The 24,861-nt window shown below is 39.1% G+C and overlaps 1 protein-coding gene across 2 annotated transcripts in view; it reads right to left on the reverse strand.

The window, feature by feature from the left end:
* Positions 1–24,861, reverse strand: part of IQGAP1 (IQ motif containing GTPase activating protein 1) — a 51,228-nt gene that overhangs the window by 11,821 nt on the left and 14,546 nt on the right. The window contains exons 4-26 of one of the 2 annotated variants that reach the window (XM_050978565.1): positions 24,461–24,538; positions 22,710–22,786; positions 21,301–21,368; positions 20,079–20,192; positions 19,520–19,698; positions 18,789–18,879; positions 18,104–18,267; positions 16,990–17,074; positions 15,771–15,934; positions 15,241–15,401; positions 14,588–14,712; positions 11,251–11,414; positions 8,451–8,541; positions 7,312–7,473; positions 6,807–6,949; positions 6,287–6,457; positions 5,133–5,216; positions 4,963–5,034; positions 4,808–4,877; positions 3,834–4,042; positions 2,566–2,721; positions 2,188–2,351; positions 1,149–1,373 (exon numbers count right to left, since the gene is read on the reverse strand). In XM_050978565.1, the coding sequence (XP_050834522.1) occupies positions 1,149–1,373; positions 2,188–2,351; positions 2,566–2,721; positions 3,834–4,042; positions 4,808–4,877; positions 4,963–5,034; positions 5,133–5,216; positions 6,287–6,457; positions 6,807–6,949; positions 7,312–7,473; positions 8,451–8,541; positions 11,251–11,414; positions 14,588–14,712; positions 15,241–15,401; positions 15,771–15,934; positions 16,990–17,074; positions 18,104–18,267; positions 18,789–18,879; positions 19,520–19,698; positions 20,079–20,192; positions 21,301–21,368; positions 22,710–22,786; positions 24,461–24,538 (3,017 nt within the window). Of the gene's footprint in view, positions 1–1,148; positions 1,374–2,187; positions 2,352–2,565; positions 2,722–3,833; positions 4,043–4,807; positions 4,878–4,962; positions 5,035–5,132; positions 5,217–6,286; positions 6,458–6,806; positions 6,950–7,311; positions 7,474–8,450; positions 8,542–11,250; positions 11,415–14,587; positions 14,713–15,240; positions 15,405–15,770; positions 15,935–16,989; positions 17,075–18,103; positions 18,268–18,788; positions 18,880–19,519; positions 19,699–20,078; positions 20,193–21,300; positions 21,369–22,709; positions 22,787–24,460; positions 24,539–24,861 lie in introns of both variants that reach the window. The other variant, XM_050978564.1, reaches the window with a different exon arrangement.

Below are 24,861 nucleotides of genomic sequence, written 5' to 3' on the forward strand. Positions count from 1 at the left end.
GAAACTCATATTCACTTCGCCGCAAAAAACCGTGCACTGCCTTTAATTAACCTGTTTGGCACCATCAGAACTGAAATTCTTTTGCTTTTACTTCCTTTACTTTCCCTTGCACTGGCCACAAAAAGAAAGACCCAGCTAACTCAAAATTGAATCTTTTTTACAGCATGCACACCAGGGGAAAAAAGCACCATCCATAATACATTGTAGTACTTCAGACTGCGAATTGGTGAAAATGAAAGCTACACATTTGAGTATTAAGATGATGAAAACTTGGACACAAGCAGAGCAGCATCCATAAAATCAATATAACATGCTGCTGAAGGAATACTTATCCTTTTTTCAATCAGCTGAAACTATTGCATAGTATTCCAGTGAACACAGACAAACGAAGCTGGTAATTCATAAAGGTGCATCCTAAATCTCATGTATAGAGAAGAATCTGAATACACGTAATCACTTCTATTTTTACCATATCCAGAATTTTGCATAAAGTGTGCAAAGGTATACTGCTTTTGATATGGAGGAAGTCACTAATCTGTATAGCTTTTGCTTTTTTAAATTTTTTTAAGTATGTTAAAAAACCTCAATAACACAACAGAATCCTCAAGTTCTAGCAAATCACAACCACTGAAGAAAAAGAAACCAGAATGACACAAAATCACATAGCTCAATACAATTGACATCAATGGCTGATATTAATTAGAAAGATGTTAGGAGGAGAATTAAAGGAGAATTAAACACAATGTGATGCTTTCTGCCAGCAAGAGCAGCTTTGTGTGCTTGAGAACTGTACCTGTTTGCACAGGCCAAGCACGACATGAACAGGGACTGACATGGAAACAATTCCCAAATACATTTTCTTACAATACATTATTTTAGGTTCGAGGGCATCTCATAGCTAACTATCAAGTTAATATAGGAAAACACCAAAGAGCATTTCTTTTTCCATAATTTAATGACATTCCTGTTCAATACTCTCAGCACCATAACCAGAGTAAGAACTTTAGAACTCTCAGATGAAAGCTGTCTTGACGAGACAGTTGGACAAATGCATGCAGTGGAGCCAAGGATGGTTTTGAATGACTAACAGAGTAATGCAAAGCAGCTAAGCAATGTTTAGAAAAATACAGTATTAACAGGTCCCATACCTGGCCTCTCCAGTTTGAGATTCCATCTGGTTAACCCAAGACTTGTAAATATCTACAGGATCAGTTTTGATATTAAGTGACTTGTCATCGATGATTTCCTTCACAACTGGTGCAAGAATCTGCCTCAGGGCATTCTGACCACGGGCACCACGATTGAAACTTACCACCATTTTAATAACAGTAGGATTCCCAGTCACAATTTCATGTATCTGGTCTACTTTTGATCTGAAGAAGAAAGAATCAATATGAAATTTTAGGTATGCATAACTCTGTCACTGCCTACGCTTCCCTGGACTACTGTTCCAAGCACAACTTTGGGGGTGGGGTCGCGGGGGGAGACACACATGTTTTTTAGAAGTTGTTATTTGTTTCAGGGCATTTATCATCTTCATGCTTAAAAAGCATTCCCAAAAATGCTTGAGGGTAGCTCCTCAAAAAGTTCATTGCATATTCTTCCTCACAGCAAGTTGTGCCACTCTGCATTGTAAAGTCATGTAACTCAAACTCACACTTTGAGTTACAGTCATGTAAGTCATGTAACACTGAGCTCCTAAAGCCTAATCAATCCAACAAAATATGCCTGAGGACAGCCAGAGTTTCTAACACTGACAGGAAATAGAAATGATGAACAACAGATTTCAGACTTCTCATTAGCTTTTGGAAATCCAGACAGCTTAGATTATAGCTCTCTTCCTGGCTCCTAAAGCCTGAATTTACAGTTTGTTGGACATATTTATAATCAGACACTGGAGAATTGAGATTTGACTGAATTTTAGAATGATTTTGCATCAGATCAGAAGTAGCTGCCATGTTGAGCATTGAAATCTTGATTGAAGTGAAAAGCTTTCATCTTCTATTAACACACTTGATTCTTCTTTGATAGACTACATTAATAGATATGAAATGGGAAAAGGAAAGTGAAGGGACAGATTAGCATTATCTGCATATAAGCACTAGACTTCACATGAAAATGTGCCTCATTTTCAGGAACTGCCAAAACTGATTCAACAGCAAGAATGTGCCGTATGCTACCACATACTTGATCTCTTCCTGCAGTGCTGTTTGGAAAAGTCGCAACAACAGGTATTCCTCTCTTTGATTGGATGCATAGTTATACAGCGTGAAGATGACAGAATCCATGAATTTTGTGGATTTGTTTTGAGGCATCTGAAAAATCAGCTTGGCCAAGTAGGTTGGGTTAGTCTACAACAACAAAAAAAATTACTTAGTGTGCATGTCCCCCCTGGTGTTGCTAAAAACTAAGGCGGCTCAAAACAGTTGCTGGCTGGACTTGATTTTAAAGGTCCTTTCCAACCTTACTGCTTCTATAATAACTACAGTGCACAAGCAAAGACTGTGCTAAGGCATATCACCTTCTATGACAAAAGGTTACCGAGCAGTGTAAGAAGTTGCTTACCTGAAGCAGGTAGAACAAATGCTGATAGGCTTCCAACTTTTCTCGCTTTTCTTTGCTCAATGCTTTCAAACCTCCCCTTTGTTTGTTCAGCATCATCATGTCAGAGAGCTGTTCCTTGTTCTTCTTGGTAAGTTTTTTGCTATGAGAAACAACATCCTGGAAAGAACAAACAGGTACAGATTTCACGCTGAGAAGTTTCAAACAAGAAATACTGGAGAACAGTTGCATCTGAGAGCTACTTCTCTTGGTGTGGAAATGCAGGGTCAAGGAATGTCTGGGGCTATTAAAGTGAAGCACTGTTTGCCATGGCAGCAGTTTCTCCAACTGGAGTATATGTTCTGCTTTGTTGCTGACTTTGTGAATTTGTCTGAAACCCTAGGAGGGTCAGTCACTCCTGGTAGCAATTACGATCAGAGCTGGTAACATTCTGAAAACACTTGGAAATGTTTTCCTTTTTTAAACTGGGCTTACAGTTTACAAATACTGTTCCATATTCACCTAGCTCACTACCTCCACATACTCTGACAGCAATGGCATTTTTCACTGCAATCATCAGCCCAACCGCTGCAGCTTCCTTCTAAGATAAATTTCAATAGACCAATTGAGATTTTGCACTCAGAGAAGCCTAGTGTAATGAATTCAGGACCACATGAAAAGCTGACCAGTACTTCAGCTTGAAGAAAAGACAACGCTGTATCAACAAGAGGCTGGGGGGTTTTTTTGGGTTTTGTTTGTTTGTTTGTTTCAGTTTTTTGTTTTTTTGTTTTGTTTTGTTTTGTTTGTTTTTGGTTTTTGGTTTTGTTTTTGTTTGTTTGTTTGTTTGGAAATTAATCACACTAGCCAAGCTTAGATAGAGGGCACCTCCTTTAACCAACGAGCAACCAAGCCACACAAGCGTGTCTCCTGCCTCCAAAATCACCCCCCGGCTGAAAGCTCGTGGCATGTGACTTGTAGCCCCAAAGGAGCAACAAAAAAGGGTCTCAAAGCCCTTCAATACAAAACCTGTTGCATTTGTTAGGTCAAGATAGTCCTGTTGCCTTTTTTGGCTTCAGGACTTGTTCTTCTCCTCCTACAGTTTTCTTTCTAGGGATACATACTAAATTAGTGGAATTAACTAAGAACATACTTGGAGTAAAACCTCCAAGTCAGGGTAAATGTTTTCCACTGGGCCGGAGCAACCAAAATCTGAGGCCAGGAGCTCTCCATGCTAACTACCACTGGGGGCTCAATTCTATGTGTAGCTGGTCTCCCAACAACACATTTCTTACCTGCAATGTAATTTTGTTTTTCACTAGCAAACCAATTTTGATGTCCATGAGATTGAGGTCATTTTCCAGTTGCTGATTGGATCGGATCAAGGTTACAACTTCTTCACGCAGTTTCATTAGCTCAAGCTCCTCCTGAAAATCTTGGTCACTTTGATCAAGCAAGTGGACAAATTTCCGAACCACAGCCATAGGTGGATTTTCAGCATTAACTAAAAACAGGCAAGAAAAGAGACAACACTAGGGGAGGGCAAACAGAAGTAAATATTTGTCTTATCTATGTTTAAACAGCACAAGGAGCACTCGGAGTCAAATTAGCACCATCTTGTCTAAACAGCTTCAGACATTTTGATTCTCCTGTTTTGAGAACTGTAAGAGAACTAAATCAAGAACAAAGCCAGTATTAGCATAGGGTAGTCCACACTGTCAGAGCTAACTGCAAAGCTACAGGTTTCTGGGCTTTTTTCCTGCTGAAAAATAAAGGCAGCTAGAATCAACTTCTCCTTCAGCCTCAAGAACTACCTACTCCCTTCACTTCCCTATCAACTTCATCCCAACTACTCCTCAAAACTGTCTTGATGTTATAGATCACACGGCCAATATCATATTGCTTGACAAGAAGCTTGACATGACCCAGCAATGTGCATTTGCAGCACAGAAAGCCAGCTGCATCCTGGGCTGCATCAAAAGCAGTGTGGTCAGGAGGTCAAGGCACGCGATTCTCCTCCTCTACTCTACTCTACTCTAATGAGACCCCATCTGGAGTACTGTGTTCAGCTCTGGGGCCCCCATCATAGTAAGAAGGATGTGGAGCTGCAGGACCAAGTCCAGAGGAGGGCTACAAAGATGATCAGGGGCTGGATCATCTCTCCTGTGGAGACAGGCAGAGAGAGTTGGGGAATCTCTTCTATGAATCTATGATCCCTCACCGACAGAGATTTGAGCCACAGCAGTTTTATCCTCTTGGCAATACTTACTGAGGGTTTTGTAGTCTTCTCGGGCTTTGTTTGCTCGAATAAAGGCTTGAATTTTTACAACATCATTTATCTAGGATTTAAGAAACAAAAAAGCACTTGACATCATTCTGGAAAGAGTATTAAAGTCAGGTACAGAATGCAAGATAGCCTCTTACGTGGTTTCTGAAATACTGCAGACGATCTCTGTAACGTCTTCTGGCTTGATACATCCTGGTCATTGACTGAATCTATTGAAGGGTAACAAAAACACTCAGATAGAAAATTTATCTACGAAGTTCACTACCCCAAAGGCCTACCAAACCAGTCAGCAGAGAACCTGCACTACCTTTACTACTTGGTCCTTTTGTGCACGTAGGTAATCCAAACGGGTTTGATATGCCTTCCTTTGCTTGTAGCCACGCCATTGAGACTGAAAACAAAACAGGCACATTCACTTTACTTTTCTAACTGAACAGAAGTAATTACAAATCTGAGCTTCTTTGTGTTCCTCAGCTTCCAAATGCCCTTTTGGCTAAATGAAACATGAAGGAGACATGCTTGTCTTATCAAGAGATACACTGTGCAAAGCATTAACTATTTTCCAAATGTAATCATGAGAGACTTGAAATTACACCATGAAGAGCCTGGGCCCTCTGAAGCACAGTTAGGAGTCAAGGATACAGTGAAACAGTCAAGTTGACAGAAACTGTTCTACATGAGGATCATGCGTTAGCTGCTGCTGCTGAGAACAACGGTGTAACAGTTTAAGCCTTCCCAGCAGACCCACTGCCATCCACACTTGGGAAGAGAAGTCAGGCAAGGGGTTGGACTACACTTAAAGGGAGAGTGTGTTATTTTGATAAGGTGGGAGTGAGTGTGGAGGTTTTGTTAAATATACAGGCAGAGTATCTACTGCTGAAATAATAAAATGGTAATAGGGTGCAAAGCAACTGTTGCATTTGCACACAATTCAGCTACAACACCACAGAGAAGAATTTTTTTGTGGCTGTCCTGTAAATGCACCAGATTTCATGCTGAATTATCCAACTATCTCCTTCAGGTCCCCAATCCTGCAAATCCCTGGACAAATTTGAAGAGAAGCAAGAATACTGAAGACCATGTTGTTTCTCTTTAATTCATGATGAATCACACCAGCAATGCATCTCATGGTACTATCACCGTCAACACATACAACACACTTCATATTTCCTTATTCCTGAAACACTGAAACATGTAAAAAAGTAACTGTTAAAGCTTCCTCATATAACTTTTTCTCTCTCCAATTCTATGTGATTACTGGATTGATTATATATGACACTTAAAAGCAAATAATATACCAAAACTCACTGGAGAAGGAAATGTTTTTATGTAAGTTACAATACGAGGCAAAGACAATTGTGTGCTGTAACTGTGTGAATTGAACAAAAACTGTTAATAAGCTTGTGTACAGGAAACAACTGCAGAGTACAAGCTCCAAGCAGAATTAAAGGGTATCACTACCTGAATGCAAGTGATTGCTGGGACTTGCTTCTTCAAAAAATTCATTCTTGAGTTGAATTCCTGGCGAACAAGATACCCTCGACAGCAAGCCTGAAGTTTCATAATCAGGTTCTCATTTGCAAGCCACAACTGTTCTCGGTTGTATGCTGCAGTGACTCCAGATATGGTGCTCTGATTTAATGTAATGATAGGAAGAGAAGCCGGAAAAAGAAAATGGAAATACAGATAAAGGATGTTACATCAGCTTTACACACTGTGCTTACAAGAAACTCCAAAGCTGTCTTTCAAAAAACAGTTACATCATGGTCCTGTACTCTTTTAGTGACAGGATAAATTTTTATTAAATAGGACAAGGAGCTGTGACACACAAACTGGTGATGCCTAGCAAATCAAATTAATTACTAAGCGTGTTAACATGACTATGGCATTGAAGCATTCTATCTTAGAGCTGCATTAAAGGTGGGAATGGTGAGAACATCAACTTTTGAGAGAAGGAGCACGTGTTAATCTATTACTCTACCTGTATCTCTTCCCGCGACAGCTGAGTGTCATTTTGCACAAATTCTGCTGGTTCATCCCATCCTCCCTCTTTGGTCCGCAGGTTATGATAATAATGATAGCCTCCTCTCACCCAGTGTTTCACCCACTCGCTGCCATTGCCCCCTAAGAGCAGAAACTGCAATTAGAAGTCTGAAACACTGACAAGTGTCTTACCTTTCACACATACAAATGTTACAACCAGGAAATTTACTTTACAGATTCTTCTTTCTCCAAACAAGCAAAGGAATGTTTCTGAGTCCCTAATGACCTCATATGAGAGCCACCTAAACACAACACATTGTATAATTGGAGAACATTATACTATTCACATTCTTTAAAAAAAAAAAAACCCTTATTTTACAAAGCATCCACAGCTGCTATCTAGACCATAGGATTTTTCCCAGGGGCTTTTTTACCTCTAGTTACAATTCCATGTACAATAATCTTGTGTTTATTTCACTAATAGTTAGCTACTTAAGGTGTACCTGCTGCCCTTTTCTTAACTTCTGACAATTCTTGCTGGTATGTCTCAGCACATTCTGGAGTGACTCCGTACAGCCCAACATCAGGTGAACGCAAGGCACTCAGGGTCTGGCTAACGTCACCATGATCTACTGCTTCATTAATGGCCAGAATTCCTAAGGAGACTTGGAAAACGCAAGAAAGCAAGTTAGCGCAGGGGCTCAGTAGCTCACAGAATGGCAGAACAGAGCAGGGCAACATGAACACATCCTCATAGCTGGGTTGTATATAAGATATGCAAATTTTAAGTGTACATAAACATGAAACATAAATAAAAAACCGACTAGACAACTTGCAGTATAGAGGCCTCCTCAGTACAGAGTATCCAACCATGTGTGGAACTTCACCTGACAGTATGTAATGGTGCGCCCAAAGTCCCAGTATGGTGCTGATTTACCACCAGAACTTTTCAACACACACAGTTACAGCTCTCATCTGATGTCTGTTTCAGTTAACACAGTTTCTTCTGGCAGAGCCAGTCACAACTCAAAAGAGGCCTTTTCAACAACCAGAGCAGTAGTAATTTACTTTTTTCTGCAGACAGAAACAACAACGTCATAAAGACTGGGATGCAACAATGGGCAGACCAGTCCACCTGCAAACTGCATTAAGGAGCAAAGGTGTGCATCACTGATGTTGTAGTACTCTCTGTATCCGAAAAAATATGTGTTTGTCTTGTAATACCTAAGAGAACCAAGACAAGACAACAGTACCTCATGCAAATAAAAGGTAATGCCCACCAGAAAACACTATTTCAATAGTGCATGTGAACACTCTCGCTTCTAACCAATCACCCACAGACACGCACAATTAGTCGCAAACGACAAACAATTTGAAAAAGATTTGTCCAACAAGATAATGCAGTCTAATGGTCACACGAAAAACTGGAAAAAAATGCAAATCTCCCACAAGAGAAGAAATTTAGTATTTGAAGAATCTGACATTCACTCCTCAAAAAACCACACTTGCACCAGAAGCCTATAGGCTCTTTTGGTTTCCTTTGCCACATGTACATGACATTTCTAGCCCCCAATTTTTCCTTAAATAACTGGTATTTGGCTAGTAGTGGGGATTAATTGCAATACTGTGTGATAATACTTACATCTCTGGGACTCCTCTGTGTCCTTGTTAGCCTTATGAATCCCATTCTGAATTTCATCTAGCCAAAGTACAGCTGTTTCATCCTGTGTGTCCTGAAAAATATACAATATCAGGAGAAAAGTATCACTATTTTTGCCACATAAGATGACCTATATTCAGAAACAGCCAATACAGTAGTTTTCCATAATAGAGGGAAAAAGAAGTATTTCAGTCTTCCTAACTAACTCCAGCACAAGGACATCATGTGGATTTGTGACTGGCAGAGACTACTATGGCATTACCAAACTCTTTCTCTCAGAAAAAAAAAAAAAAAATTCTCAGGAAACAGAACTAACAAGAAATTCTATCAATAAGAGTCACTCTAATAAGATGAGCAAACACAAGGCCAGGGACTTAGTACCAGCTAGTCCTAAAGCCATACTAGCTAAGAGTATATGATTTCCCAGGAAGCCAGTCCTTCAACAGAAGAGGACTATAGAGAGCTGCTGTTGCACATCTGTGCGCAGAAACTAATAAACCTTTGGGTAACTAATGTCACATCAGGCTGTTCATTTCCGTGCCCACAAAACTTCACAAACCTGTACAAACTAACAAAGCAAAAAGCATTGTATGTGCTGTGGATGGGTGCACACAGACAGCAGTCAAAGCCATGTTTTAAATCTTTATTTTGGCAGATTGCCTGTCAAGGACCAGTGATCACACAGTATCCCGTATTTTGGCTGGGAAATCTAGCCTAATGAGCTAATGTTACATGCAGAAATTTGAGAGGAGGAAAGGGACAAGTGTTTTGCAAGCCCCAAAATATACATAGAGAACAATGACCCAGCAGTTGCCAAGTATAAGCTTCTCTCCACCCACTGGTGCTTCCTGCAGGTAACTACAAAAAAAAAAAAGCTAAAATGCAACTACCATCCCTCTGACAACTTTTCTCATACAAACAGAACACAGGAAACCTTTAGTTCTGGAAGGGAATAATAATCACAGTGCACAAAAGAACCACTATGTACAACATTCAAGAGCTTTAAGGCCAGACTTAAAATGAACATTTCCTTATGTGCTTTCCATATTTTAACCACTGTTTTGGCAGATCTGAAACTAACTGGCTAAATGATACTTCATTCAAGAGCTTAACATGACCTTCACAGGCAGACTTCATCTGAAAGCCAGACAGTCCCACAAGAGTACCAGCAACAGCAAAATTCCTGTCCAGGATGTGGGGGAGAATAATCACTGTAACTCTACTGTACTATGTATCCACAGAAGTCAACCTGAAGACTACCAAAACCATACTGTGCTTCTCTACAGTTTTACTGCTGCAAGGCTTTCTGCAAGATACACACAGTGTAACATACTATGGAGTCTACTGGTTTTTCCTCTCTCACCTCATCACATCAGAAACACGCATGATACCGCACTCCCCAATAAAGTAAGCAACTGAACAACATCTTGAGGTGAACAATAATCCTTCTCAGCCCCAAGGTACAGAAATTGCTAGTTCATAACAGTTTATTTCAGATTGTACTTATTTTCCCCACACTGTTACTGTATAATATGATCTTTCTATTTCTGGAATTATTCCCATGCTGCTGGGAGAAGCCCTTTATTTATCTTATGCCTAAATAAGGTAATTTCATACCAATTCAGAAGTTACCAGCACAATCTGGCACAAGTTTGAGTACAGGATAAAAAGATTTCATTGTTTCATTCTGACTCAGTGAGAGGAAATGCTTCAGCACAAAATGGATCCTGAGGAACATTAACCCTGTCAAGACCCTTGGGAAAGCTGCTTAATGATTTTCATCAGAATTGCATACAGTTTTCAGCTATTATCATCACACTGATTTATCTTTAGTCAAAAACAAAATGTTCAACACAATCTAGACCTTAGCCTCTATACAAAATTGTGCGCTGCTACTTGAGCAATGAGCTCCACAGCAGAAAAAAGAAAGCAAAACACTCTCAAGCCACTGAAAGCAGACATCTGCTACTTCCCTGAAAATAGATATGGGAAAAAAAAATCAGTGTCCGCTCCCTACCACCCAAAAATCACTTGCGTACACACACATGCACTAGTCATCCATTCTTATACCTTGATGAAAGGTATAAGATGAAACTTGCTCTTCCTCTCTTCATCTTTCAATTACTGAAAACTGCAACTATGTATATGTAGATAGAAGTCCTTGGCTAATGACAACTTCTGCTCAAAAAAGTCATAAGCTATAGAAGTGTCATCAGGTAAACAACAGCATATATATTTTGCTGGTAACATGTATGTTGTTTCACATCTTTTTTCTAGTTTATCACTTTTACAGATTTTTCCGCTTCCTTTTTTTTGCCATATATATATAACTATACCTAAGAGTACATTTAACCTTTTTTTTTTTTTTTGACATATATATAACTATACCTAAGAGTACATTTAACACAGAACATTAGAATAAAATACTTAACCTTGCAGAAAACTTGCAAGCAGAAGTTCCGTACTCCTGGAATGAACATGGTCTCCTCACAAAAACAGATAATGACTATTACTTTTTCACAAAAAAGATACGTATCTCACTTGGGACCCGAGTTTAGCTATAGCAAGCCACCATGTGCACTTAATATCCTTATACCCATCTCCACAGTTCATGGAATCACACTGCTGGCTGAATTCTCTTTCTGATTGGTTAAGATCAGTTGAAGGTATGCAGAATGCCCACCTCTTCATTGCCAATTTTGATTCCTGACTTTCAAGACCAGTAACATTACAGTAACATTAATGCAAAGGTCTTTCAAGAGGTGCATTTAACTGCACTCACCTGGGCTTTCTCTCTCTTGGCTCGAAGTAGTGTATCTTGGTAATGCTGTGCTACCTTTGGGGCTACACCCTCCAATTTTGCTGCAGGAATCTGTAAGGCTTGAAGAGTCTTCTTGGTGTCTCCTTCATCCAGAGCTTCATTAATAAGACCAATTGCCAAAATCCCTAGGGAGAAATGCAAAGGGGGAGGAGAAAGACAAAGTTCCATTCTTGGTTAACAATAATCACAAGCATTGCTTCAGGAGAAAAGCGAGGTTAGTCCTTCTTTAATCAAGTAAAAGCTCAGAACCACAATATTTTTAACAGAAAACATTATTCGCTAGCAAAGAAACCAAAGCTATTTCTCCCCCAAAAGTAGTTGTAATTCTTGAGCGCTGCAATAAAAAAAAAGTTTCAAAGGAAAAAAAAAAAAAAAACAAACAAAAAAAACACCTCAGGGAGACCACATGCAGGAACAAAACTGAATCCTCAGACACTCAGCTCAGAGCTTCTAGAAAGCCCAAATGGCCAGAGTTTACAATATTCCAAGGTTCTGGCTTCTCTAGAAAGAAATCTTCACATGAAACCAAGGCCCTGCATGGAATACCATTTAAAAATACAGTAACCTTGTATTTTAGAAAACTCTTTTATTAAGGACATATGTAGTATCAGCTGTATTATCAGAGAAGTGGATGCTATTCAAGTACAGTAAAATTTACTGTTGGGCAAAATAAAGACCTTACAAATAAGCTAAGTGCAAACAGAATCTACATCTATAGCAACTCATCCTGAAAATCATGAAAAAACTCAGGTTAAGATGAATCCCAGAGCTCATCCAGTTCAATTCTCTACTTAAAGAGGGACCCAACCATGGTTAGGTTCAGTGCAGAACAAAGAAGTCTTTTAGATAAAAGAAAGGAGATTAGTGTGGGAATCTCCAATTTTTCTTGTTGTATTCAAAGATTGTGACTCTTCAACACAAGATTCACAAAAGTTCATACAAAAAGTAGAATATCTTGGGGAAGAGATTACATTTGGATGGAGTAGAGATCAGGGAAAAATATATGCTGAGAACATTGCAAGAACTGCATCACTAAAACGATGGCATGGTTTCTATCAAAAAACCAGATATGATAACTTAAGAAAGCACACAGAAAAAAAAGTACACACATACACACACACACACAAATATATATATATATATACACAACCACAAAGCTTGAGGACCTTCTCTGACTAATTTAAGTTATTCATAGAGAGAAGATAAACGTATCTTTGCGTAAGGGCATATACAAAGCAGACCAAAGAATTAGGAAATTCCCCAGGAGAACAATTTATGTCATTACAGGACTTTCTGCAACTTTTCTTACAGGACAAGGAGTTAAAAGAAACAGGATGTTGGGACTACACAGACTTTTAGAATTCCACTGTAACCTCTTACACAGAAAAGGTACTATAAAATTAGCACCGGTGTGTGCAACCCCAGTGGGGGGCCCTGTTTGTGTGCTTTTAACAAATCTACTTATGTGACCCAAATAGGAAACACAGTGTCTATATGGAGATGCAGAAAACAAGTTAACCAAGATAGCAAACTTTTAATTTAAAAGGTAACCCTCTCTAGAGTATAAGCTTTGCAGGCCAAACACAAGCACACGACAAGGAGTGGCAGAAGACACCGGCTTGTCTCAGTGTACAACATAAACTTTATCATCACCTCCACACTTGTGACAAATCTCTCCCGTGTTATGATGCAAAGCTCCAAGCCTCGCTGAGATATTAAATATTATAAAATTATAAATATTACAAACATGGCTTCAAAGTTAGCGTCAAACACACGAGGTTTTCAGTATTGGCCACAAACAAAAATTAAGAACCCTTAATGAAAACAAGAAAAAAAACCCCAAAATTAAACCATACAAAACAGACCATCACAAGGGTCTACTGAAGAGTAAGTTTGTTTAACTGTACTATTTTCAAGGACTCCCCTATCTCCACTCTGGATTTTATGTCAACTAATACTGTCTTAGCGCAAGAAGAATTACTCCAGTTTTCTTTTCTGATGAAGTTTTCATAATTACACTCAGACCCAGTCATTTATCACTGCTAAAAGACTGTTATTAACATAAATACTACTGAGAAATAGAAAGTAAAAAACTGGAAGGGCTAGAAGCATAGAAATTATATTAACACTCATGCACCATTTTCAGCTTGCAGCATTAACTTTTTTCCTTCATGAGTATATAATTTTCAGTACTCACACTTGCTGCCTCAAGTGGTTTGGGTTGGAAGGGACATTAAAGATCACCTAGCTCCAAGCCCCACTGCCATGGGCAAGGCACACCTTCCACTAGGCCAAGAGGACTATAGACAAGGCTGCTCCAAGTCCCGCTGAACCTCGTGCTGTGTGTGTATGTATATACTACACCTCTTCCTTTCTCTTCCATATAGGACTACTGACCAAATGTCTGTAAGTGCATTAGCGGTGATTCCTCAAGCACACCTTTTATATGAATGCAAAGAAACAGGGTTCCATGCTCCAGGTCAATAAGCCTTGTAGGGAAACACTGAGCAGGGCGATTGCAGGGTGTAAGACACATAGTACAGTTGAAGGATTAACTTCAGAAGCATGGTCACCATGAGAGCTCAAATATCAGTGTCCCCACACCCAGGGAGCTGGAGTATCACCAGTGATCTGTGTTAGACACTTTCAACTTCAGAGAGTTTTTGCACATCTTCTGATTATGGAGCTAAATTACTGGCAACTAAACCAGGGAATGATATACTAAGAAGGTAAAAAGACCAATGCAGATTTAAAAAAAAAAAAGGAATAAAAGGAAGAAAAGGAAAACCTGAACAGGAAAAAAGTAGCCATCAAATAAAAGGATAAAACTTCAAGAAAAATATCTTCTACTGAACACAGGAAATTAGGAAAAAGGATGGAGCACTCCAAGACAGGGCTACAACTAATTGAGAGATTTTGGTAATGCTAACTTACATTTGGGTGATTGAAGCAAAATGACTAGCAATTCTAGACTAATCCTAGATGCTAACACCAGACAATGCATTTCCAATCCAAAAATGGTTGAAATCTACACTGGAAATATTAATAAACAGCTTTGAGATACTGACATCAATACCACAAACACAACAGACTGCCTGATCTCTCCATCAACAAAAAGTACTGCAATCAAGACTTTCATATTACAGAACATGAAGTCTTGTTCACAACTAAGATCTTCCTAGATATCTAATGTATAACACAACTACAAGTCAATCAATAACCTTCTGGATTGACATCTAATTTTAGCACTCCTTATAAGCTACAATCAGTCTACCATGAATTGAACAGAAAAACTTACTTTCATGTTCCTCATGCACAACTTTATTCACATGATCAACACATGATTGGATATCATTCCATGTGATAAATTCATTTCCTTCTGCACTTCTTTCAGCTTTCAGCCTCGCCAAATCATCAATGTATCTGTCAGAAAACAAAACCCAAATCCAGTAAACATGACATTGCAACAAGCTGCTCAGGGAGCACACAACCCAGCACTGAGAACTGCCCACTAAGCAGGAGACGTAACATGCGGGTTGAAACTGAAAGTGGGGAGAAAGAGAAATGGTTGTGTGTGTGAAGGATATCAGCACAAATGTGAAGCAGTTCAAACAGACAAAATTGCCAAACAGAAAAAGGCACTGAAACGCTGAGTAACAGTCCAGGGCAAAGAAAATGGGTGAGCTGGCATAAGTAATAACGACAACCTAATGGTATTAACAGCATGATTTTAACATGAATTCCATGAGAAAGCACTGAAAGACAGCACAGGAATCAGACCAGTAAGAAACAGTAAACGCAAAAACAAGACGCAAGAGACGGCAGAGATTAAATCCATACTGTAACAAATAATGTAGAAATAATGCAAATTTAAGAGAAGGAACAGAAAATTCATGAAACCACAGAACAAATGCACCATCAAGGACAACTACAATTCCTTGAATTACTCACCTCTGTGAGTTCTCATCCTCAATGTTTGTAAGGCCTGTGACAGGACTGCTCAGTTGTTTCCACACTGTGTTCATATCCCCTGAATCCAAAGCCCTGTTAATCAGGGCCACAGAAGACAGCATCTCTACAGCAACAGATAGTTCTGGATGAGTGAGGTGACCCTGCTTACGAAGAGGACAACAAATTAATTCTATTCACTCTATACAAACTATTGCTGCACACAGAAAACAATGGAGTAGCTGTGAGAACAGACATGTAACAAGGCAAAGAGACGTCCTTTAAGACAACAAAGTAGAAAGGTGAGTATCATAAACAAAGCTAGATCACTAACTAAGAGACTGAGGTAAAGTCTTACAAGGCCGATCTGATCAAGATTAAAGGATTAAACCACATCAGAACAGACTGAACACCAAAGAAGTTCTGTGAAGACTCAAGACAGGTTTGTTCCAGAGAACACGTTTAGGAAAACAGCAAGGTAGACCCAATGACCCATGCCAACTTTCAGAAATAACAGGGAAGGTGATACTTACTTCAGGGCTCTGTTGCTGTAAGGTGGCCAGCTCCCTTTGGTAAAGATCTGCAGCAAATGTATAAACCTCTGGTAACTGGGCCTCTGGATTCATCATTTCTGCCACAGTCTTCTGAGCATCACCCATTCGAATTGCTGAATTAATTCTGGATACTGCTGCCAGTTCTAGAAATTCAAAGAGCATAAAAAATGAGGAAGTCAGACAGCTGAGACTCCCATAATAACAGCACTTTTATTTTACTCAAATACTTAACTAGAGAAAGAATAATACCCAAACTGCAGGGAAAGAGTCAAACTCTCAGATCCATACACCCCCTACACTGGTTAGCTAGTCTTCCATTACTGAAGACCATTAAAACACACAATGTTCACATTTAATACTAGTTCACCTTTTTGTCTGGTTATCAAGGGACTGTTTTACCATTTCAGTATTCTGATAGTAAGAAGCCTCATTGCAAATTTTTGGATACGTGAATCATCCCAATTTTCTCTTCCTTTCTACCTCTATCCTGCTCAAGGCAGTAACACAGGCACTCTGTAGTGGGTACATGCTGGCTAACTTAAAACACTGCAAGAAGGTAAACAAATGTGGACTTCCATGCCTAACAAATAAGGTACTTCGAAGGTAGCTGCCTACTTAATTCAGCATTCACTATTTTCCTCTTGTATTCTAAATCCTCTCTCCTCCAATCTCTGTTACTCTCCTTTCTACCTATCACAAAGTAAATTGCTCCTGGACAGTAAGAGAGCTCTGTGTGGTCTCAGAAGCATCTATCAAAAAACAATCAAATGATCTACATTTTATTTGCTATCTGATATTCAGAAACAGTAATGGTTCTGTAGCTCAGTGTGAATGATCAGCAGACAAACCTATCTTTCACATCTCTTGGAGCAATCCAGATTTTCTTCACAGATCCACAGCATAGAAATTCATAAAAGTATTCTATAAAAAGAGGTTATTTAAGATGGATCCAAAAATTCTATGTTTCTTAACTCAAATTAATATTTTAATGTTGTTATCTCCAGCCATGTTGTAAGAGCTGAATAAAAGACACTGCAAATGATTAGGGCAACCAACACTATTTCATGTTCTTAGCAGCGGTAAAGTACTTAAAGAACATTCACAATGACCATTCATAATAGACCCAAATACTGTGCTGCCTCATTTTCTTGATCACATCCACAGTGACTTTGCTACAATAATTTCTGCCGATCCTTACTTTGCTGGTACTGCTGTGCTGCCCTGTTAGCAGCATCCACTCCCAACTGCAACTCTTCCTTCTGCAGAGGACCTGTAAGGCCAGCCTAAAGAAAAAACAGAAACTGCAAGGGTGAAACAATGCCAAGTTAATTTCAATTACCTCAATAAAATACTCCACTTGAACTTAAACCGGAAAGAATATACATAAGGAAATCAGAAATTACCAGATTCTCAGTTCAGGAGAAAGAAAGACTGTATGTGTACAACCTGATCTTATATCAGAACTGCAGTCCCATGGACATAGCAATAAAAGGCAAGATTGTTTCCAAAGTGATAACATATTTAGGACAAAAGGCACAACTCTGAGGGAAAAGGCTCTCTGTACATGAGCTGCGTACTGGAGTGAGACTAGCAATTGTGCAGTTTGGCATGAAACAATCCATTAAGTAATGTTGTGTTTTACCTCTGAGCAACTATAGAGTTAGCAGAACATCAAAATGGACAACATGCAGCTTTGACTTATACATACACACTTCCTGGACTATTATGATACTACACAAATACAAACAGAAAAGAAGACTGAGTAACTAGCGGGTTAGGAGGACTTTAATAACTTGGGTAGCATCACAGAATCACTGAAGCTGAAAAAGACTCTTACGATCATTGAGTCCAACCATACACCTAATACTGCCAAATCCACCACTAAACCATGTCCCTAAGCACCATGCCTTTAAGTGGCCTATGATAGTATTCTCCACAGTGAAAGTAGTTCAGGCTTATCTAATAGGTGTTTATAAAACACACATATTCACATTATTTGGGAACTGACAACAGCAAAGTGAGGGAGGACAGACCTTAATTTTAATAGTTCTATACACACACAAGTTGGCAGTTTAAGGTTTGGTCTATTATATGTACACCTACATACAAACATTATACTGGCCTTTCACATGCAGAGATAAAGCCTAAATAACAGGCTTACTCAATGCTTCCAGCTCTTAACACTGACTTTTTCTAGACAACACTAAACCATAATGCAGGTATATACCAAGTGATTAGTACACAGTTGTATGGTGAAAGGCGGGAGCAGGGGAAAAGCCCCACAAATCAGGGTAATCTACACTTTTCCATACCTCCTGTTTCTGTTGTCTATCACTCAAGAACTGCTTGAAATACCAGTCACAATTTTCTCGTAGCAATCCTCTAAGTCCAAGGGCTGGTGTTGCCAAAGCTTCATACAGTGCTGATGCATCTCCTCGTTCCAAAGCCAGGTCAATCTTTGATATGGCTGCATGTGCTAGCAACAATAAAACAGAGTCTTGAGCAAGTGCCACGGTTTACACAACCTACCGCTCAGAAAGAAATACTCTTAGACCTGATAGATAGCAACTTAGGTATGTAATCCAAAAGGAACACTTCCAGAATCAATTACAAAGTCAATTATGAATTAATAGCCTGAAAAACAGGGTAATGGTTGGAAATGGCATGCACTATTCAGGATGAAGAATTGAAGGGCCCAGCAACATGGACAATCCATTTCCAAAAGGAAGGGTAACAGAAGTCGTAGTATTAAGAACTGAAAGAATTAAGCTTACTACTATGTACTAATAATGACTAAAAAAACAAAACGAGACCGAAACCAACTAACAGCAACAAAACCACACAACTGAAAAAAACCAAAACAGCCCACCACTAAAACAACCCACAAAAACAGGGGAGCTGCCTTGAAATTTTGTCAGCATTACAGAAAAAGAGGAGCACAAGTATCATTTTGAAGTATTCTTTTAATTAAGACTATTAGTATAACATTACACTTACTGTTCACTTTATTGATGTTTCCCTGAATCTCAGCTTGAGTCAAAAGTTCTTCATACACATCTCTCTCTCTATCTGAACTTTCTGAGGCAATCTGAGGATGAAATAAAATCTAATCAGGGTTTCTACAGCTTCATTCTCACGGAAAAGGTCAGGAAGGGTAAATGTTGACCCGTATAGAACTGTGATAGGCCATGCATATGCTACCTCTACACATGCAAAAAGAAGCCCTAGACATAAATACATTTGGAGTAACTATAGTCAAACTCTGATACAGACAGCTTAGAAACATCTTATTTAAATCTAATGGCTCTACTGAACACACAGAAGAGGTCCGGAACAGAGAAAGCAGTACAGAGTTAGGCATGTGTTATACAGTGCTCTAAAGCAACACGGACCACTTCCAGCATCAGTCAGTCTTGCTCATCATTTCATTGTTAGAAAAACGTATCTGTGAAAACAGAAGGATGCATTCCCAACATAAAAACGCTGACAGGAATTCTGTATCTATGTGGCCCATATTTCAGGCAGCTAAACAGACTAACACAGTTAACTATTGCCTGTTTTCTGCAAGAAGATAGGTTACTGGGGAACAAAACATAATGTCACAAGGAGTAAATCCACCTAAGACAACACATACTTGACCTTAACACACATTCAGCAAATTCCCTACACTTTACACTGCAATACAACATAGCAATGCATGCAAATGGTTTAAAGAAGAACTGAGCTACCCTCTTTCTAGCATTCTCCATCTTGTCTTGCTTTGCTCTGTAGAGTGTGGCTTGGTAAGTGGATTCCAGTTGATCATCCAGATTTATTAGCATAGCATTAGGGTTCTTCATTGCTGTAAGAGTGTCAGCTGGAACCTGACGGTCAATTGCTTCATTAATGGCAATGACAGCAGCATGCACTGAAAAACAAGCCATAGTCAGCCAGTTAGTCCCAAACAAAACAGCACTGTTAAAAATCAAGAAATCCAGAATCCCTTATTTGAAAAGAGCAGAAAAATCATCTGAAAATTAATTAGAAAGCAAAAGAATTATCAAAGTATCTCTCACTTCATCATGGCTTCGTGTTGTTGAAAAAAATAGCAGCCTACTTTCTAGTTACAATATTTTATCATGCTCCAGAAAAAAGAAAAATGCACAAGGGAAAGAAAAAAAACATCTTCCCAGTTTTTGAAAAGGCCTATCAGAAAGACTGTACTAGGCTTAAAACCTGCAGCATTAAAAAAAACACTTAACTGATCTGCTGATTTGAATAAGCAAACAAAATGCCATTTTTTCTTACATGCAGCTTCATCCACAGAAAGTTCATTTGCAAGAATTCCTCCAATCTTGCTGAAGGCAGGCATCTGAATACCATACTTCTCCAGTTCAAGCCTCATATTACTGATTTCCTCCTCTGAAACATATGTTAAAATAGTGTTACATGACATTATCATTAACAATCCATTAGCACTGTTGTACTAACTGCTGTTAAAAAAAAAATAGGACAGCTACAATAGATGACAATTATTATTTAAATAATACTTTGAACGTAACTCAGTAAGTGAAACAAAAAAAAAAAAATGAAAATGCTAAGACATTTTGCACACTTTCCTAAAATCTACATTTCTCCCAGAAACTCATACAAGAGTATTCTGTAGTTTTTCTTATTAGAAAACAATGCAAGAACTCTCATGAGGAGCTGGAAACTGACTGCATTCTGAGGTACCTCAACTGTGGTTGCCAACAGGTCAGGAAAACACACAGGCAGTAGTTTAAGATTTTCTTTTCCCCACAAACAAGCTACACTGAGAGAAGCGAATGCAGCTTGTTTCAACACGTGCAGCTGCTAAATATCATACAACTCTAAAAGACAGTAAAGAGTTCAGCATTTTATAAGTATAATCAACAACCAATCTGCAGGGAAATAAAGTATATACGCCTTTTAAACCAGATGCATGCCCTCGGGCAAGAGCCTCACTAATGCACAAACAGAGATTTTGACACTTTCACAAAATTAAGGAAGTGAAACTTTGAGGAGGTATGTGGACACACAACTTTGCGCCGGCATCTCCTGCAGCAGATCAGCTGTCAAACACTTCTTCAGCTAATGGCACCTCTAAACTGTCACAGGAGGTCAGAACCATGTACTAAGTTCCAAACTGAAAACTCTCCCAAGGAGATGGATGCAAGGCTTCCAAAGTGATAACATATTTAAGACAAAAGGCACAACATCAAGCATCTTACAACAGTGACAAAAGAGTTAAGACATTGTTATTTGTGAAATAAATTATTACAGTACAATAAAGGAACTGATGACTGTCTAACTTCCTGTCTCAGAAGCTGGCAAATGAAGCCCTTTTTCTTAAATTACTAAAACTGCTCACAGCCATTAATTTATAATTTTATTTACATTAAGGATATCAACAGCTACAATTCTTTAATTGACCTAAACAAGCGTTCAATAACTGATCTAGAAGGGTATGAGATGAAGGCAGCATACATAAGTGCTGGGGTTTTTTTACCTGTGAAGTCTACCTTGCCATACAAATCCTGAATCTGAGGGGCAAGACCCAGTTTAAAAAGGTACAGGCTAGAAAAGAAAAGAATCAAAAAATTAGAACTAGTAATTTTTCCTTGTGGTACTGGCAACGATACAGTTTTAGGAGATACAGATTCAAGGAGAGGTAAGCCAATATAATAGCTGATAATCACCAAGAGAGTGAGCCGACTCTTCTCTTCCCCCCTTAGCGGAACATAACTGGCCCACCACTATAAAGTCTTCACAGAATAACAGATTGGTTGAGGCCAGAAGGGCACTCAAGTTTGTCTTGTTCAAACTCCCTTTTCAAATCAGGTCACGTAGGATCAAGTTCCCCAGGATCATTTCAGATGGCTTTTGAGGATCAAAACAGTGGAGACCTCCATATTTCAGAGCAACCTGTGTCACTCTTTGGTCAATCTCACAGATAAATGAAGCATGTTAAGAGGGACTCTCCTGTGGTTCAGATTATGCCATTTGCCTCTTATCACATCATGGGACATCATTGAGAAGAGCCTGGCTTCACATCTCCTTTGCATCCTCCCTTCAGATAGCTGCACACATTGTTGAGATTCCCATGGCACTATATGTTATATAAGCTGAATAGTCCCAACTGTCTCAGCCTGTCCTGACAGGAGAGATACTCTAGTCCATTAAGCATCTTAGTGACCTTTCCTTCAACTCTCTCCAGCTTGCTTGTGTCTCTCTAATGCTGGAGAGCTCAGAACTGGACACAGGACTGCAGGTGTGGCATTTCTAATAGCGAAGTATTCGCTAGGCTGATTTGACACACTAAAATGGGGTTATTGTATGAGATGAGAAATGGAATGGCTATAAAAGAGGGATGAACCCATACAGCTGCAGAAATATGGGTCTGGGAAAAGAAAACCAACTCCTACTTTTTGCCTGTCATGTTAGCTCAACACAGATCACAGAAAGGCTTGGGTTGGAAGGGACCTTAAAGATCATCGACTTTCAACTCACCCCGCAGCCACAGGCACTTCCACTATCCCAGGTTGCTCCAAGCCCCGTCCAACCTGGCCTTGAACACTTCCAGGGATGGGACAGCCAAAGCTTCTCAGGGTAATCTGTGCCAGTGCCTTACTATCTTCTTGGTTAAAGAATAGCTCTGCCTCAGACAGCAGAGAGGGTGGGAACCAGAATGAAAATGTAGTAATCTCAACATACTTGACTGGCTCTTTTCCTTCAGAATCTGATTCAGCCACTGCCCAAGGCAAAATATTGGCTTAACGGATCTTTCCTGACCTGATGAGATTGTTCTGCTAGAAGATTTGCCCCCATCCAGCCTTCGGTTCAGCTCTCTCTCCTGTCACCTTTCAGCTTTGCAGAAAGATTTCAGAAGCAATCAGATTTCTGTCTAGTATTCCTCACCTGAGTGCATGAATACAATAGATACAGCGTGGCATGTTCTTGCGATCATAGATATCTGTTGTTTCTGGGTAGAATATCTAAAGATAAAACAAAAGCAGCAGTCTGAACTATATTCACTCTATACAGCCAAATCACGTCAGCTCAATTATTCCACGTTACACTAGAGAAACAGCTCATAGAACACAACTCTTCAATCTTCTCTGCCCTGGACCAATGTTTCTCCTAATGGAGTGTCAATGCTTCCTTTTGTTTCCAATACCCAAATCAGAGCTCCCCTTTACCTGCCAAGTTCTACATATGTGAATGGGCAGAACCTTTCTTTTGTGCATCCACCAAGATACTGACTAGGTCATGAGGTATTACCAAGGACTTTGATGAAAGCCAAAGGATGAAAAAAAAAGACTTACAGGAGAAGAGAGAAAACAGAATTTTGTTTGGATTAAATGTGGTCGAGAAACAAGAGGAGAGACAGTTTCAAAGGGAAACTGGAAACGCAGACCAGCACTCAGTTTTCCAGAATTTTCTGGAAACCCAGACCAGCACTGAGGTGCTCTGCATACTATATTTTCAGTGAGCTGGACCCAAAAACTTTCAAACACGAAGCCTTCAAAGTTTAACATATAACATTTCAACTATTTCAGAAGTCCTGATTTATTGTAACATAATAAAGTATGTTATTATCCAGCTATTTGAAGGTTCCTTGCTGTTGACTATGAGCACAAAATAGCATTGCTCTTCCTGTAAAGGCAAGAGCAACTGAATGACCCTTAATTCCACAGCATCAGTTCTCTGGCTGTTCTGCATGGTAAAATACTTAAAGCACCAGTATCTCTTGTAAATGTACTAAACCCCAACCTAGTTTCTTCAACCTCTTCTCACACATTTACTTCCACCCATAGCCTACTTGCATCTGAAAAGTCTTACTCATATCTGGACACTTAATGTCTCTCTGTCTAAATCCCTCATTTCTTTTCACCTAACCACCCCAATAGCATATTTCAGTATTTTCTAATACCAAATGTGTTTCTGTAAGATCATCATAGATCCCAGGGAAGCTCAACTGGTAAATCACAACAAGTTATTTAAAAATCTTTGCCAAAACCAAAGTGCTCAATTTGCTAGTACATATGCAAAGAAAACATGCATCAACTTAAACTACACAATGCCAGTTTTGGTGAGACTATGCATAACATGGCTACAAAAAAATCTGACTATCAGCCTAATGCTACTACAGTTCCATATATTTTCAGGCAACTGTGTTTATTAGCTCGGAGAAGTTTATCTGGCCATTTCTTTAGTCAAGTCAATAATTTATACTTGATTAAGCCATACCAGGAACATTTTCAACTTGACGTGAAAATTTAATGTTAAAATGTTTAAATTTATGTTTAGCATTGATTTCCAAAAAAAGTTTCACAATCAAACTGTAGCCTGGATACTGCTCAAAAAGGAATGCATGGCAAGAACGACATATTGCAGATATTATGCAAGATAAGTAATATCAGGGATATGGTACACAGGGATAAATTATTTTGTTCCTAGCCATTCTCACACATGAGAATGTGTGAGAATGGCAGAATGAAATCTTTCAGCAAGTTTTAGGAGAGAGTTTCTATAGGGACACAAATCTAGAAATTTAAGAATTAACTAGAGTACATGTGCTGATTTTTTTAATAACAGCAAATGCTTCCACAGAATGCAAAGCTTTTCTGAGATTATTTATTTATTTGGATGTACAAGACAGAAGTTACCTTGGGGAGACCAATCTCAGACATGGCATTCAGCCACTGGATCACATTATCTGTGTGTCGGAAGTGGAGACCAGTTGCCTGAAATAAAAATCAGCAGAAACAAGAGGGAGGGCACTTAGAAACAAAAGATCACAGCTGTCAAGAACATAAATGAGTTTCATTAACACAGATAGTGAAAACGGCACTTTTGCAGGAAAGAAGTCTGAAGTCTTCTATAAACACTTATATTGACCGTTAACAAGAAATTAGTTCACCTAAATGCAAGCTTAGACATAAAGCTAAGAGTCCACCTACCCCCTCATTTAACCATTGTTTCAGAATGAAGGCAGAGTTTCTCAGGTAAGACTAATACAAATTAACTTTATGCTTATTTTCTCACAGTATCTCCATGCGTACATATT

This window comes from Serinus canaria, chromosome 10 (assembly GCF_022539315.1).
Source record: "Serinus canaria isolate serCan28SL12 chromosome 10, serCan2020, whole genome shotgun sequence".
In the NCBI taxonomy this organism is placed as follows: domain Eukaryota; kingdom Metazoa; phylum Chordata; class Aves; order Passeriformes; family Fringillidae; genus Serinus; species Serinus canaria.